The following is a 17,264-nucleotide window of genomic DNA, read 5'->3' on the forward strand; positions in this document are numbered from 1 at the left end:
GGCCACGTGAGACTCATCCATCACGCCCACCGCCCCGGCACTAGGACCAGCTCCCTAAGCCCATCCCAGCCGAGAGACCAAGCCTGCCTCCTCCCCTGGGGCGCCCCCCGCCCCCCACAGACCTCGTGGGCGGCTCCCAGTCCTCCTCCTCGGGGAAGCTCTCGTCGGCAGGGCCTGGGGTATAGCTCGTCCTCCGGGGCTCGGTCGGGGGGGGACTGCTTCTCAGCCGGCTGGGCCGCCACTCCTGGGGGGTCACGGCCCGAGCTGCTGCCTGCGGAGTGTAGGAACCTGGCGCGGGGGTAGAGAGGGCATCGAACATCCTCTCTGTGGGCCCTGCTGGCCCTCCTTCCTGCCCCACCTCCAGCCTGGCGGGGTGGCCTAGGAGAGGTCTTTCCCTCCTCTGGGCTTGCCGGACCACCCAGGCCCCTATCCCAGAACCCCATGACCATCAGCAGAGTGAATGCCAGGCTTCCAGGACCCTGTCCCAGCTCCATGGGGCTCAGCGTGGCCAAGCCCTGCCTGAGAAGGGGTCCACTCTTAACCATCCCCTTCTCCCTGCCCTGCGGGGTGATGCTGACCCAGGGCTGCAGATGGGGAAGCTGAAACAGAGTGGACAGACACGCAGTTAGGGATGACCAGGGACAAGGGCCCCTGAGACTACCTCAAGGTCTCACCCAACTTCTCCCTGAGCTGGGCCTTGGGGAGTTCCCTGTGGTTCTGGGTCACAGAGATCACAAGATTCAGACATCCCCCAAGGCTACCCATGGGTCTCCACTTGCAGTGGGCAGGGAGGCGTGTGTCCTGCGGGGTGGCCTCCCAAGTGGGTTTCGTAGGAGGGATGGCAGGGGTCTTTCTGCCTTTCTGTCTTTGATGGGATGCAATCAGTACTGAACACTTGCTATGTGCTGGCCATCAGGATGGGAATGGAGGAGGCAAGACAGACTCCTTAGTCTCAAGCCTCATGGGGGAGATCTGAACGGGCAGCTTTGTGCCATGGATGCCAATCAAAGCCCAGGAAGGCCTGCGGTCCACGCTCTGAGGGTGAGGGGCCGTCAGAATGGCTAACGGGGCCCAATCAGCTCTGCCATCAGGAAGTGTCCTTAAGGGATGGAGCCAGCAGAGGAGGAGCAAGGAGGTGAGGCAGGGGGAGGGCATGGCCCCTCCAAAGGCCCAGAGAGAGCACGGTGTTTGTCCAGGCCCCTGAGGCATTACCTGGGCCCCCAAAGCCACCTTCTGTGGCCGAGCTGCCCCAGGACTCCACGGCGCTGTCCACGCTGGGCACGGTGGGCGAGGATCGAGCTGCCAGCAGACCACCTTTCAGCGCTTCTGGCGGGTCTTCATCCGCATCGCTGGCTTCGCTGAGGCTGCCCGACTTTCGGGGTGCAAGGGGGCCTGGGAGAAAAAGCGGGTGTCACCGCTACTGGCTTCTGACCTTGGAGTCAGAGATGTTCAATCAGTCTGTTTCCCTGCTTCAGCCTGGTTTGGGGAATCACAGGCCCCTGGGTGCCCTGAGCCTCTTGCTGACCAAGCGGACACGCGAGGTGGGAGGCAGGCTAGTGGGCAAACCCATTTCACAGACAGGAACACTGAGGCTCTGGGAAGGCTGCACCACACACCCAAGGTCACAAGGTGAGCAACAGTGGAGCCCAGATTCAAAGGAGGGCTCCAAAGTCTGGACTCTTGTCCACTCCCGACCGAAGCACAGGGGGTAAACACAGGGGAAGCAGGAATGGATGAGTGACAGCCGCAAGGGGTAACAAGCAGGCTCCTTAGGGGGCAGGAGGCCGAGGCGGGAGGTGCTGAAGAGCATGGTTCAGGCCCAGAGAGCTCCACAGTGGCCGTGTGACCTCGGGCGCATCACTTCGAGCCTTGTCTCCTCATTGTCCTGGGGACCCTCCCGCCTCCACAGGGTGAGCAACCATCTTGTGAGGCTGGGCCCACAAAGCCAGGCACAGTGCCCGAGGGATCTCTCTCCCTAAACGGGCTGGTCGGCCCCCAGGGTGCAGAATGAGGCTCACAGTCTAGCTGCTTCTTGATCTTCAGGGTGACGGTCTCGCCAGCCACCTGCAGGAGGTGGATGGCCTCGCTCAATGGCCGGCCCTTGAGGCTAACACTGTTGATGGCCAGGATACGGTCCCCGACGTGGATGGCGCCAGTCCTGGGGAGGGGGGCACAGGGTAAGGGACTTGAAGGGGGGCGGTCTGCCCTCCCGGAACTCAGGAACCCCGAAGCACAAGCCTGGATGACCCCAGGTAAACCCACCTGTGGGGGATTTAAAAAAAAAAGCCAGTGTGATTGTGTTAATAGAGCTATCAAGTCTATCATCTGGGGGGGGGGATTTTTCCTGCTCACCTCTAAAGTTAGGTTCTGGAACCAGTGTTCAGCATGAATTTTGAGGATGTTTGGAATGCCACTTACTAGCTACCAAATACTAATGTGGTCTTTTCAAGCTGAGCGCTGAAGAATTGATGCTTTTGAACTGGTGTTTGAGAAGACTCTTGAGAGTCCCTTGGACTGCAAGGAGAGTCAACCTGTCAATCCTAAAGGAAATCAGTCCTGAATATTCAGTGGAAGGACTGATGCTGAAGCTGAAACTCCAATCCTTTGTCCACCTGATGCGAAGAGCTGACTCATTTGAAAAGACCCTGATGCTGGGAAAGATTGAAGGCAAGAGGAGAAGGGGATGACAGAGGGTGAGATGGTTGGATGGCATCCTGCGTCTCCTGGATTGCAGGCAGATTCTTTATCCACTGAGCCGCCTGGGAGGGATTTATCCAGCACTTACCTGAAATCGGGATGGCCGCCAGGGCTAGCCCCCATCTAAGGAACTGAGGCTCAGAGAGGGATAGCACAGGCCCCAGACCACTGATACTGGAACAAAGCTAAGAGCCAGTTCTGACTGACCCCAAAGCTCGGCTCCTGCCCCATGGGGTCCCTGGCTCACCTCTCAGCCAGGCCACGCTTGGTGAGGCCTGAGATGACAATGGGATCGAAAGGCTCTTCTGTGCCTGAGATGGTGATGCCCAGGGGGCCCCCATAGCGTTTCAGCTCCACCGTGTAGCTGATGGCGCCTGTGGTCTCCTGTTCATCTGTGGAGGGTGGGCATGCATCAGAGGTTGGGGGCACGTATCTGGGGCCGGGGCATAGGAATGGCACGCCCAGAACCCTGAAAAGCTTTAATGCACCACACTCATCATACGCTTCCATTAATACACCCACTCCCTCAGTCAAAATAAAGTTACCCATTCCCTAAACCACGGATACACCCAGTTCCTCTGCCATTAACACACACGCTCCCTCAGTCACGAGTACACGCATCCCCTTCTTCCCTTAATACACCTATTCCCTCAGCCATTCCCTCAGCCATAATTTCAAACATTCCCTCAGCCATTGATTCAAGTTCCTCATAGCATTATTAAACCTATTCCCTCAGCCATTGGTTAATCCGTTTTTTAGCTGCTGATTCACCCATTCCCTGTCATTCATTCACCCATACCATTTACCATTAATTCACCAGGAATCCATCCATTCGCTCATTCCATTAATATACCCATAACCTCATGCCATGGTTCCACCCATTCCCTCAAGCATTAAATCACCCATACCCTCAGCCACTAATTGATCCATTCCCTCAAGCGTTAGTTTACCCATTTGGTCAGCCCCCTTCTTCATCTCCTAAGGCACTGGTTCACCCATTCCCTTAGATTCTACTGTACCCTCTCAGTCAGCCACTAACTCACCCTCTCCCACAGCCATTACTGCAGCCATTGTTTCATCCATTAATATATCCATTCCCTCATCTACTAACACACCCATAGACTCTGCATTTAATCCACCCATTCTTTCAGCTCCTAACACACCTATTCCCGCAGCTGTCCATGCATCCATTCCCTCAGCCCTTAATTCACTGTTTCCCTTGGGAATTGCTTCACTCATTCTATGAGCCACTGCTTCCCCATATCCCCAAATATTACTTCACCTACCCACTGAGACATTGATCACCCATTCCCAGAGCCCTTAACGCAGCCAGTCCCACAGCTATTGTTTCACACATTGGGTATGTTACTCGGTCAGTCGTCTCGACTCTTTGAGACCCTGTGAAGTGTAGCCCGCCAGGTTCCTCTGTCCATGGGATAATCCAGGAAAGAATACTGGAGTGGGTTGCTTTTTCCTCCTCCAGGGAATCTTCCCAACCCAGGGATCAAACCCGAATCTCCTGCATTGAAGGCAGATTCTTTACCACTGAGCCACCAGGGACGCCCCTGTTTCACACCTTATCTGCTGTTAATTCAACTATTCCCTCAGCCATTATCACCCATTGCCTCAGTCATTAATATACCAATTCTTTCATGCCTAACATACCCATTCGCTCAGAGATTCAGTTCAGTTCAGTCGCTCAGTCGTGTCCGACTCTCCGCGACCCCATGAATCACAGCACGCCAGGCCTCCCTGTCCATCACCAACTCCCGGAGTACACTCAAACTCATGTCCACAGAGTCGGTGATGCCATCCAGCCATCTCATTCTCTGTCGTCCCCTTCTCCTCCCGCCCCCAACCTTTCCCAGCATCAGAGTCTTTTCCAGTGAGTCAACTCGTCGCATGAGGTGGCCAAAGTATTGCAGTTTCAGCTTTAGCATCAGTCCTTCCAATGAACACCCAGGATTGATCTCCCTTAGAATGGACTGGTTGGATCTCCTTGCAGTATAAGGGACTCTCAAGAGTCTTCTCCAACACCACAGTTCAAAAGCATCAATTCTTCGGCGATCAGCTTTCTTCACAGTCCAACTCTCACATCCATACATGACCACGGGAAAAACCATTGCCTTGACTAGACGGACCTTGGTTGGCAAAGTAATGTCTCTGCTTTTTAATATACTATCAAGGTTGGTCATAACTTTCCTTCCAAGGAGCAAGCGTCTTTTAATTTCATGGCTGCAATCAGCACCCGCAGTGATTTTGGAGCCCAAAAATATAAAGTCTGACACTGTTTCCACTGTTTTTCCATCTAGTTCCCATGAAGTGATGGGACCAGATGCCATGATCTTTGTTTTCTGAATGTTGAGCTTCAAGCCAACCTTTTCACTCTCCTCTTTCACTTTCATCAAGAGGCTTTTGAGTTTCTCTTCACTTTCTGCCATAAGGGTAGTGTCATCTGCATATCTGAGGTTACTGATATTTCTCCCAGCAATCTTGATTCCAGCTTGTGCTTCTTCCAGCCCAGCGTTTCTCATGATGTACTCTGCATATAAGTTAAATAAGCAAGGTGACAATATACAACCTTGACGTACTCCTTTTCCTATTTGGAACCAGTCTGTTGTTCCATGTCCAGTTCTAACTGTTGCTTCCTGACCTGCATACAGGTTTCTCAAGAGGCAGGTCAGGTGGTCTGGGATTCCCATCTCTTCCAGAATGTTCCACAGTTTATTGTGATCCACACAGTCAAAGGCTTTGGCATAGTCAATGAAGCAGAAATAGATGTTTTTCTGGAACTCTCTTGCTTTCTCCATGATCCAGCGGATGTTGGCAATTTGATCTCTGCTTCCTCTGCCTTTTCTAAAACCTGCTTGAACATCTGGGAGTTCACGGTTTACATACTGCTGAAGCCTGGCTTGGAGAATTTTGAGCATGACTTTACTAGCGTGTGAGATGAGTGCAATTGTGCGGTAGTTTGAGCATTCTTTGGCATTGCCTTTCTTTGGGATTGGAATGAAGACTGACCTCTTCCAGTCCTGTGGCCACTGCTGAGTTTTCCAAATATGCTGGCATATTGAGTGCAGCACTTTCACAGCATCATCTTTCAAGACTTGAAATAGCTCAACTGGAATTCCATCACCTCCACTAGCTTTGTTAGTAGTGATGCTTTCTAAGGCCCACTTGACTTCACATTCCAAGATGTCTGGCTCAGTGATCACGTTATCGTGACTATCTTGGTCGTGAAGATCTTTTTTGTACAGTTCTTCTGTGTATTCCTGCCACCTCTTCTTAATATCTTCTGCTTCTATTAGGTCCATACCATTCCTATCCTTTATCGAGCCCATCTTTGCATGAAATGTTCCCTTGGAATCTCTAATTTTCTTGAAGAGGTCTCTTGTGTTTCCCATTCTGTTGTTTTCCTCTATTTCTTTGCATTGATCACTGAGGAAGTCTTTCTTATCTCTCCTTGCTATTCTTTGGAACTCTGCATTCAGATGCTTATATCTTTCCTTTTCTCCTTTGCTTTTCGCCTCTCTTCTTTTCACAGCTATTTGTAAGGCCTCCTCAGACAGCCATTTCGCTCTTTTGCATTTCTTTTCCATGGGGATGGTCTTGGTCCCTGTCTCCTGTACAATGTCAAGAACCTCCGTCCAGAGTTCATCAGGCACTCTATCTATCAGATCTAGTCCCTTAAATCTATTTCTCACTTCCACTGTATAATCATAAGGGATTTGATTGAGGTCATATCTGAATGGTCTAGTGGTTTTCCCTACTTATTACTTCACCCATATCCACAGCCATTAATTCACTGATTCCCTGAGGAATTAGTTCAACCTCTCCCTCAGCCATTAATTAATCCATTCCCTCAGTCATTAATATACAATTCCTACAGCCATTAATTCACCAATCCTGCCTCCAGTAATTCACCCTTTTCCTTACCTATTAAATTAGGCATTCCTTCAGCTATTAACTCAGCCAATACCTGAGCCATTAATTCACCCAGTCAGCCATTAGTTCGCTATACCTTCAAACATTAATACACCAACTCCCCCAGCTTTAATATACTCATCCACTTAGCGACAAGCTTACCCAGTTGCTCAGCCATTAATTCACCTTTTTCCACAAAAATTAGTGGACCTATTCCCTCGGCCACTATACGCTGATTCTATCAGCACCTAATTCAGCCATTCCCTCAGCCTTCAATTCACCATTTCCTCAGACATTAATGGAGTCAAGTGCCTCCATTAATCCACCCATTCCCTCAGCTATTAAGTGAGGCATTCCTCAGTTTTTAACTCAGCCACTACCTGAGCCACGAACTCACTCATTGTCTCAGTCATTCACTTACACCCTCAGCCATGAATTTACCTGTATCAGTTCAGTGCGCAGTCGTGTCCGATTCTTTGCCACCCCATGACCGCAGCACGCCAGGCCTCCCTACCCATCATCAACTCCCGGAGTTTACTCAAACCCCTGTCCATTGAGTCGGTGAAGCCATCCAACCGTCTCATCCTCTGTCATCCCCTTCTCCTCCTGCCCCCAATCCCTCCCAGCATCAGGGTCTTTTCAAATGAGTCAGCTCTTCGCATCAGGTGGCCAAAGTACTGGAGCTTCAGCCTCAGTCCTTCCAATAAACACCCAGGACTGATCTCCTTTAGGATGGACTGGTTGGATCTCCTTGCAGTCCAAGGGACTCTCAAGAGTCTTCTCCAGCACCACAGTTCAAAAGCATCAATTCTTCGGCGCTCAGCTTTCTTTATGGTCCAACTCTCACATCCATACATGACCACTGGAAAAACCATAGCCTTAACTAGATGGACCTTTGTTGACAAAGTAATGTCTCTGATTTTCAATATGCTGTCTAGGTTGGTGATAACTTTCCTTTCAAGGAGTAAGTGTCTTTTAACTTCATGGCTGTAATCAGCGTCTGCAGTGATTTTGGAGCCCAGAAAAAGTCAGCCACTGTTTCCCCATCTATTTGCCATGAAGTGATGGGACTGGATGCCATGATCTTAGTTTTCTGAATGTTGAGCTTTAAGCCAGCTTTTTCACTCTCCTCTTTCACCTTCATCAAGAGGCTCTTTAGTTCTTCTTCACTTTCTGCCATTAGGGTGGTATCATCTGCATATCTGAGGTTATTGATATTTCTCCCAGCAATCTTGATTCCAGCCCGTGCTTCCTCCGCCCTAGCATTTCTCATGATGTACTCTGCATATAAGCTAAATAAGCAGGGTGACAATATACAGCCTGACATACTCCTTTTCCTATTTGGAACCAGTCTGTTGTTCCTTGTCCAGTTCTAACTGTTGCTTCCTGACCTGCATACAGGTTTCTCAAGAGGCAGGTCAGGTGGTCTGGTAGTCCCATCTCTTTCAGAATTTTCCACAGTTTATTGTGATCCACATAGTCAAAGGCTTTGGCAGAGTCAATAAAGCAGAAATAGATGTTTTTCTGGAACTCTCTTGCTTTTTTGATGATCCAGTGGATGTTGGCAATTTGATATCTGGTTCCTCTGCCTTTCCTAAAGCCAGCTTGAACATCTGGAAGTTCACGGTTCATATATTGCTGAAGCCCGGTTTGGATAATTTTAAGCATTACTTTACTAGCGTGTGAGATGAGTGCAATTGTGTGGTAGTTTGAGCATTCTTTGGCATTGCCTTTCTTTGGGATTGGAATGAAAACTGACATTTTCCAGTCCTGTGGCCACTGCTGAGTTTTCAAAATTTGCTAGCATATTGAGTGCAGCACTTTCACAGCATCATCTTTCAGGATTTGAAATAGCTCAACTGGAATTCCATCACCTCCACTAGCTTTGTTCATAGTGATGCTTCCTAAGGCCCATTTGACTTCACATTCCAGGATGTCTGGCTCTAGGTGAGTGATCACAGCATCATGATTATCTGGATTGTGAAGATCTTTTTTGTACAGTTCTTCTGTGTATTCTTGCCACCTTTTCTTAATATCTTCTGCTTCTGTTAGCATTTCTGTCCTTTATTGAGTCCATCTTTGCATGAAATGTTACTTTGATATCTCTAATTTTCTTGAAGAGATCTCTAGTCTTTCCCATTCTGTTCTTTTCCTCTATTTCTTTGCATTGATTGCTGAGGAAGGCTTTCTTATCTCTCCTTGCTGTTCTTTGGAACTCTGCATTCAAATAGTAATCTCTTTCCTTTTCTCCTTTGCTTTTCCCTTCCCTTCTTTTCACAGCTATCTGTAAGGCCTCTTCAGACAGCCATTTTGCTTTTTTGCATTTCTTTTTCTTGGGGATGGTCTTGATTTCTGTGTCCTGTACAATGTCACGAACCTCCGTCCATAGTTCATCAGGCACTCTATCAGAGCTAATCCCTTAAATCTAGTTCTCACTTCCACTGTATAGTCATAAGGGATTTGATTTAGGTCATACCTGAATGATCTAGTGGTTTTCCCTACTTTCTTCAGTTTAAGTCTGAATTCCCTTGAAATTAAGTCCAATTCCTTTAGCCATTAATAAACACATTCCCATATCCATTAATTTACCCATTCCGCCATGTTTCAGGCATTCCTTCAGCCAATCAATCCCTCAGCCATTAATATAGACATTGTCTCAGGCCATTAGCACACACATTCCCTCAGTGCTAATACAAACTTTCCATCAGCTATTAATTCATCCATTCTCTTAGCTATTGGTTTCCCATTATATCAGCCACTAACCCACCGTTTCCATAACTCATTAATTCACCCATTCTCTCTGCCAGCAGTTCACTCATTCTCTAAGCCACTAATTTACTCAGTTCTATAGGCATTAACTCAACTATTTCTTCAGTCATTAATCTGATTTTCTCTGCCACTATGCACCCATATTCTAGGCCACTAATGCACCTACTCTATCAGCCATTAATCCACCCATTCCATCAGCAATCCCTCGGTCATTTTTTGGCCTGTTCCATCTATTCTTTTGTGCCTAAATGCCAACTCCCTCAGCAAGTAGTTCATCGGTTTGCTCAGCTATTACTGCAGCCAAGCCCTCAGGCATAAAATCAACCAACCCTTCAGCCATAAATTCAACCAATCCCTCAGCAATTATCTGAGCCTTTCCTACAGCCTTTGATACAAGCGTTCCCTCAGCCACTCGTATGTACATTCCCCCTTCCGTTAATTCACCTGTTCCTTCAGCCATCAGATCACCCATTCCTATCAACCACATTCCCCCGTTTCCTAAGATGCTAGTTCACTCATTGGCCATTAACTGACCCGTCTAATTCAAACAGTCCCTCAAGCATTAATATGCCCATTCTTTCATCCATTAATAAGCCCTTTCCCTCATATCACTAATTCACCTATTTCTTCATCACTCTACATCTAGTCCTTCTGCACTTTAAATCACTAATTCTTTCCATGTGTAATTTAGTCATTCCCTCAGCCATTACTTCACCCATTCTCTCCACAATGAAGACAGTGGGATTTCATAGTCTCAGCCATCATTTCACGCATTCTCACGGCCACTAAGACCCTTATTCCCACAGCTGAACCACCTTTCACTGTCAGCCATTAACTCCCTCATTCCCTCAGGGGTTAGTTCATCTACTCTGACAGCCATTAACTCCCTCATTCCCTCAGGGGTTAGTTCATCTACTCTGACAGCCATTAACTCCCTCATTCCCTCAGGGATTAGTTCATCTACTCTGTCAGCCATTAATTCGCCTATTTCCTCGGCCAATAGTTCATCCATTCTCTCAAGTCATTAATTCAGGCATCTCATCAACCATTAATTCGCCTCCCACTCCTTCACCCATTCCGTCAGCCACCAATTCACCTGTATGCTCAGAAATCCATCAGTTCTGCCAGGCCTAATACACCCAGTCTCTCAGGAAGGAGTTCGCCCATTCGCTCAACGTTATTTCCCTCACAGCCATACGACATTACTTCAGCAGTTCCTTCAGCTGTCACTCCGACCATTCCCTCAACCGTTAATTCCGTTAATCCCGCAGTCATTAGCTCAGCCAATTCCTCGGCCGTTAAGTGACCCGTTCCCTCTGCCACTCATTCACCTATTCCCTCAGCCGTGAGATCATCCATCCATCAGGCACATTCCCCCGTTTCCCAAGACATTCGTTTACCCATTCCTCGTTAGCTGACCCTTTCCATCAGCCATTTAATTCAGCCATTCCCTCAGCCATTAATACAATCCTTCTTCCATCCATTACTGTACCCATTCCCTCACGCCACGGGTTCGCCCATTCCCCATCACTACTCCCTTCTCATTTATCGGCAATTCACCGGTTCCCTCAGTGTACAATTACTCATTTCCTCGTCCATTATTTCACCTTCCTGCAGTCTCCAATACATCTATTCCTGCAGCTATTCATTCATTCCCTCAGCCATCAATTAATTAATCTCCTTTGGAATCAGTTCACCTCCTACCCACCTAATTCACCCATCCCCTCAACCGTTAATTCACCTATTCCTTTGGCCATTAATACACCCATTCTCTGAACCATTAACAGACCTACTCCTTCATCTATAACATACTATTCCCTCATGCCGTTTCACACCCATTCTTTCAGCCATTAACTCATCTGTTCCCTCAATCACTGATACGTCCATTCTTTTTACCCATTACCATATCCACCCCCTTATACCACTAATTCACCCATTTCCGCATCATTAATACACCTATTCCTTTCATATTTAATTCACCAAATTCCTCAATTTGTAATTTACTCATTCCATCACCCATTAATTCATTCATCCCGTCAGCCATTAATGAAGCCAATCCTTCAGCCATTCCCACAGCCTTGATACATCAGTTTCACCAATCATTAATACACACATTTCCCCATCCACTAATCCCTCATTTCTGTCTCCGTTAATTCGCCCGTTCAGTCTGTCATTATTCGGGCACTCCAGCAGCCTATGCCCTCGCGTTACTACACCAGTTCCCCCAGGCCGAACACCCAAGCCCTCGGGAATTCGTTCATCCGTTCACTCCGTCATTATTTTACTCTCGGCCTCAGGATGTTGACTGATAACCAGTCCGTCCTCAAGGAAATCAGTCCTGAATATTTATGGGAAGGACCGACGCTGAGGCTGAAACTCCAATACTTTGGCCACCTGATGCGAAGAACTGACTCATTTGAAAAGACCTTGATGCTGGGAAAGATTAAAGGCAGGAGAAGAAGGGGACGACAGAGGATGAGATGGTTGGATGGCATCACCAACTCGATGGACATGGGTTTGGGTGGACTCTGGGAGTTGGTGATGGACAGGGAGGCCTGGCGTGCTGCAGTCCACGGGGTCACAAAAGTTGGACATGACTGAGCAACTGAACTGAACTCATAGTATTAGTTCATCCATTCCTTCAGCAGTTATTTCCACCATTCCCTGAGCCAGCAGTCCCTCAGCATTACTTCTGTCATTCCCACAGTCTTTGATAGACCAATTCCTTCCATCTATAATACCACATACTGCATGCATTAATTCATCCATTTCGTCAGCCGTTAATCCAGGCATTCTCTCAGCCCTCATTCACCCATTCCCTCAACCATTAATCTATTCCCACGCCCAGTAATATAGCCATATCCTCACGCCACATAAAAAGATCCTCACCCATTTCCTCGACTCTAAATCACACATTCCGGAAGCCATTAATTCCCCCCTTCCCTCGGCCATTCCTTCAGCCGCTAATTCACCTATACCCTCAGCCATTAATTCATCTGTTCTTTCCGCCACTAATTCACCCATACTCTCAGCCAGAAATACGACAGTTCTGCCAGGCCTAAAACACCCAGTCCCTCAGGAACTATTTCAACCACTTGCTCAACCATTCTTTTCCTCAGAACCTCATGTTCACCAATCCCTTCGGGTATTACTTCAGCCATAAATTCAGCCATTTCCTCAGCCTATTTTTTGTTTGACAGGTAAGGAGTGGTTTCATTTAGTTACACATTCCAAAGACAGGGTGTGGTCCATCTCGAAAAGCGCCAGCGACTTTGGGAGAAACACTCCACAGAGAGGGTGGGCCATCTCAGAAGGCAAGTCCCGTCCCGTCCCGTCACTCAGTCGTGTCCGACTCTTTGCGACCCCGTGGACTGTAGCCTACCAGGCTTCTCCGTCCATGGGATTCTCCAGGCAAGAATACTGGAGTGGGTTACCATTTCCTTCTCCAGGGGATCTTCCCAACCCAGGGATTGAACCCAGGTCTCCCGCATTGGAGGCAGACGCTTTAACCTCTGAGCCACCAGGGAAGCCCTCAGAAGGCAAGAGGCCTCCCTTAATCTTTGATACGCTAATTCAGACACGCTCATTAAGACACACATTCCTATATCCATTAATTCAACCATTCCCTTCGCCATATTTCAGGCATTCCTTCAGCCAACCAATCCCTCAGTCACTAATACACATTTCCTCATGCTATTAATTCACACGTTCCCTCAGGCCTAATACACACTTTCATCGGCTATTAATTCAACCATCCTCTCAGCTATTAGCTTTCCATTATCTCAGCCACTAACCCATTGACTTAAGTTGTTAAATCACCCATTCTTTCTGCCGCTGAGTTCAGTCGTCAGCCCCCAGCTCACCCAGTCCTGCCGTCATTAAATCACCTTCTACCTTAGCCAGTAGTTCATCCATTCCATCAGTCACATTCACCTCTTTCCTATGAACACTCTCACCATTAATTCAGCCAATCCAAGACATTTTTACACATTCTCTTGGCCGTTAAACTATTTCTTCAGCCAGTAAATCCCGTATTCTCTCAGTCATTAATATAGCCTCAGCCACTAATGCACATATCCTCTCAGCCATTAATTTACCCATTCCATCAGCCATTAATTAAGTCAATCCCTTAGCCATTATTTCACCTATTTCATCAGCCCTAATACACCAGTTCTTTCATTTTAATATAGATTCCTTAAGTGATCCGTTCACCCATTCCCTCAGCCATTAATACAGCCAGTCCCTTAGTCATTAATTCAACGAATCCTACAGCCATTAGCTCAGCCAGTTCCTCAGTGATTATCTGACCCATTTCCACAGCCTTTGATACACCAGTTCCTCCATTAATACACACATTCCCCCATCATTAATTCACCCATTCCCCAGCCATTAATTCATCAATCCCTCAGCCATGAATTCACAAATTTCCTCAGCCACCAATGCATCAATTCCCTAATGCCTAACACACCGACTCTCTAGCTATTAGTTCACCCTCGGCCTCATGCCATGAACGTGCTCATTCCCTACGCCATTTCTAAACCCAGTCACTCAAGCATTAGTTCAGTTATCTCCATCTTTAGCCACAGATCGCCGGACCCGTAGTTTATACCTTCCTTCAGCCACTAATTCTCTACCACTTATTCAGCCAACCCATCAATCATCAATTTACCCAAACCCTGAATCATTAACTCACCTATTCCTTCAGCCATTAATTCGCCATTCCCTCAGCCATCAATACCCCAATTTTCTCATGCCTAAACAACATGTTCCCTTAGTGATTAGTTCACCCATCCCCTTGTGCCAGCAGAGAGCCACTGCCTCAGCCATTACAGCACCCATTACCCCTCAGCCATCTTTCGAACATTCCCTTAGCTGTCAGTTTGGCCATTCCCTCTGCCATTCATACACCCGTTCTCTCGGCTCTAGTGCGGATTCCTTCAGCCACTGATTCAGCCATTCCCTCAGCCATCAAGTCACCCACGCCCTCATGTCATTAATTCGCCCATGCTGTCACGCCGTTAATACAACCATTCCCCGGGCCACTGCTTCACCCCTTTCCTTGCCAATAATTCACCCTCCTCTCGGGCATTATTCCACTGTTCCTCCAGTCATTACTGTGCTCGCTGCTCCATGCCTTTAATACACCCGTTCTCTCAGCCATGAACTCACCCACTCCTTAACTCCATTCATCACACCCACTCCCCCAGCCATTAATGCGGCCATCCACTCTGCCATGAATACACCCACTGTTTCATGCTATTAATACACCTATTTGTTCGGCCACTAAGTCAAACATTCCACCAGTCATTAGTCCACCATCCCCTCAGCCATGGACACACCCGTTTCCCCCACGGGAGGACTTCAGATGTCACCACTTGAGGCCACCTTCTGCTTCCAACAGTGTTTCATTCCACCCAAACAGCCATTTCAGTAAGAGCAGAAACACTGAACCGGCGTTTTTATAATAAAGATTTCACATACCACACAGAACAACAAGGATAATGATGGTGATGATGGTATTGACTTTAAGACGACACCAGATTTCCCGTTTTTCTTTAAGAAACTCTGAAATCTGCCCACAAGTGATCCTCCTTCCCAGGGTGGGACTTGGTGGCAGCCCTTCTGAACAAGATTCTCGCCAGGGGCCACAGTCCTCTCCTTCTCCTTCTGTCTACCCAGACTGAATCATTTTTCTCAGCTTCGGCCCAATTCACTCACTCTGTCACCTGTCCAGCCTCAGATTTGCAGCCTCAGCTTATTCACAGCCACCCACGCCGTGGTACATCCCCCACTCCCACCCATTCATCGTCACATCCAGTCATCTGCGCCCAGCAGCTTTGGGCAGGGCCTGTTGGGTCCAAGTCTTGCTCCAACTCTAGCAGACTTCACAGGGCCTTTGGAGAAGCCCAGGCCTGGGGACAGGGACACACCTGCCATCTTCCCCCACCGCCACCCTGCATCTTCATTCAAGGGCTCTCCACCAGCAGCCCCTGGGTGGCATCCTTGGCTGGAGGGAGCACCAGACTGCCAGCTGGGCGCTGTCGGGCTGCATGGGTGGGCGGGGCCAGGGCCCTCACCCGAGTTGTCCTCATCCTTGCGGATCTTCAGCTTCACCAGGTCCTCACACTGGCGCAGGATTTGCACAGCGTCCTCCATGGGACAGTTGTCCAGGCGGATGTTGTCAATGGCCAGCAGCTTGTCCCCCGGCTCGAGGGTGCCGGTCCTGCAGGAGCAGGGAGGGGACATGAAGGAGTTGGGCACATGCAGGCACCCGGCCCACCCCCATGGGCCAGCCTCCCGCCCTGCCCAGGGCCCCCCTACCTGTGCGCCACGCTGCCTTTCTTGATGTCAGAGATGACCAGGGGCTCCCCTCGCTTCCTACTGGCCGCTGGGGGAAAGAAGCCAAAAGCCCATCTTTGGCCACCTCGGCCTCAGGGGCCCAGGAGTTGGGCATGGACTCGGAGCCCACACCCCGCTTCCCGTGGCTCCCAGGCTGGGTGGACTGTGAGCAAATCAGCTCCCCTCTCTGTGCCTCAGTGTCCCCTCTGTAATATGGGCGTGAGGCTCAGAGTTCACAGGGACATCCGAGATTAACTCGACGAAGCAGGACAACACCTCCCACGCTCAGCTCATTCTCCAGCACATGGAGCTCCCTGAGGGGCTGTGTCTGGCTGGTGTCTGTGTCCCCAGCAACGGGCACAGACAGCGCCAGGTTCCAGAACCAAGTGACTCTTAACAGCTGAGTTCTTCCTTGCCCACTGCAGAGAATGCTGGCTGCAAACACTACAGCAGCATCCTGCTGGGGAATGGCCTTTACCTGAGGGAGCAGCCTCACCCTAGACTACACCCATTGACCGGTCCACTCGGTGGTGCCAAGGCCCGGCTCCCAGCCTCTATGCAGGACAACTCCCGCAGAAAGTGAAAGTATTAGTCGCTCAGTCATGTCCGACTCTCTGTGACCCCATGGACTGTAGCCCACAGGCTCTTCTATCAGTGGAATTCTCCAGGCAAGAGTACAAGAGTGTGTAGCCATTCCCTTCTCCTGGGGATCTTCCTGATGCTGGGATTGAACCCACATCTCCTGTACTGGCAGGCAGATTCTTTACTGTCTGAGTCACCAGGGAAGCCTCAGCTCCCACAGCCTCCCCAGCAAAGAAGATTGGGGGATCCCTCTACTGGGACCACACAGCAGCCTAGCTCCTCCCACTGCCTGGTCCTACAGTCTCCTCCACCCACAGGTGTTGGTCCTAAGAGCCCGTCTCAATAAGGCCCCTATACGTCATTCCTTGTGGGAGAGGCTATTTCCCAGGGAACATGATCTAAGACAATGGGTGGTTGAGTTTTCCTGCAGAAAGAATCCATTTGGGTTAATGGGTTTTCCCATGAGTGACCAGGTGAACAGCAGTCCCTCTAGCCCAAACAGCACCTTTGCAAACGAGACAAAGGGGCCCCGTCTAATTAGGCTGTTGAGGAAATGTCAGAAAAATCTCAGTCCACCTTGACTGGGCACCTTGCGTCACGTACAACCTGCACAACTGCACCTGGTGGCCCTGCCCAGAGGTTCCTGCGCTGGAAGCACCTTCTCCCCATCGGCTGCTTCGACTTCCACCACCACCGACTGTGGGGCCTGGGGCAGCCAGGAGCTGCAGCACCAGCCCTTCCGGACAGCTGCTCCTCCAGGGTGCGATGGGGAGATGGCAGGAGATGAGGTCAGAGGGGGCTTCCCCAGTGGCTCAGTGGGAAAGAATGCCTGCAATGCAGGAGCCACAGGAGATGCGGGTTTGATCCCTGGGTCGGGAAGATCCCCTGGAGATGGGCATAGCAATCCACTCCAGCATTCTTGCCTGGAGACTCCCAAGTACAGAGGAGTCTGG

At 49.4% G+C, this 17,264-nt stretch overlaps 1 protein-coding gene across 2 annotated transcripts in view; it reads right to left on the reverse strand.

Annotated features, from left to right (window-relative positions):
* The window catches only part of GRIP2 (glutamate receptor interacting protein 2), a 102,626-nt gene that overhangs the window by 6,994 nt on the left and 78,368 nt on the right, over positions 1-17,264 (reverse strand). For both annotated transcript variants that reach the window (XM_055413492.2, XM_055413493.2), the window contains exons 15-20: positions 15,712-15,778; positions 15,468-15,613; positions 2,945-3,089; positions 2,019-2,158; positions 1,213-1,392; positions 123-288 (exon numbers count right to left, since the gene is read on the reverse strand). In XM_055413492.2, the coding sequence (XP_055269467.2) occupies positions 123-288; positions 1,213-1,392; positions 2,019-2,158; positions 2,945-3,089; positions 15,468-15,613; positions 15,712-15,778 (844 nt within the window). The remainder of the gene's footprint in view (positions 1-122; positions 289-1,212; positions 1,393-2,018; positions 2,159-2,944; positions 3,090-15,467; positions 15,614-15,711; positions 15,779-17,264) is intronic.

Source organism: Moschus berezovskii, chromosome 24 (assembly GCF_049115385.1).
Source record: "Moschus berezovskii isolate FMDL1 chromosome 24, NW_MosBer_1.0, whole genome shotgun sequence".
NCBI lineage: Eukaryota > Metazoa > Chordata > Mammalia > Artiodactyla > Moschidae > Moschus > Moschus berezovskii.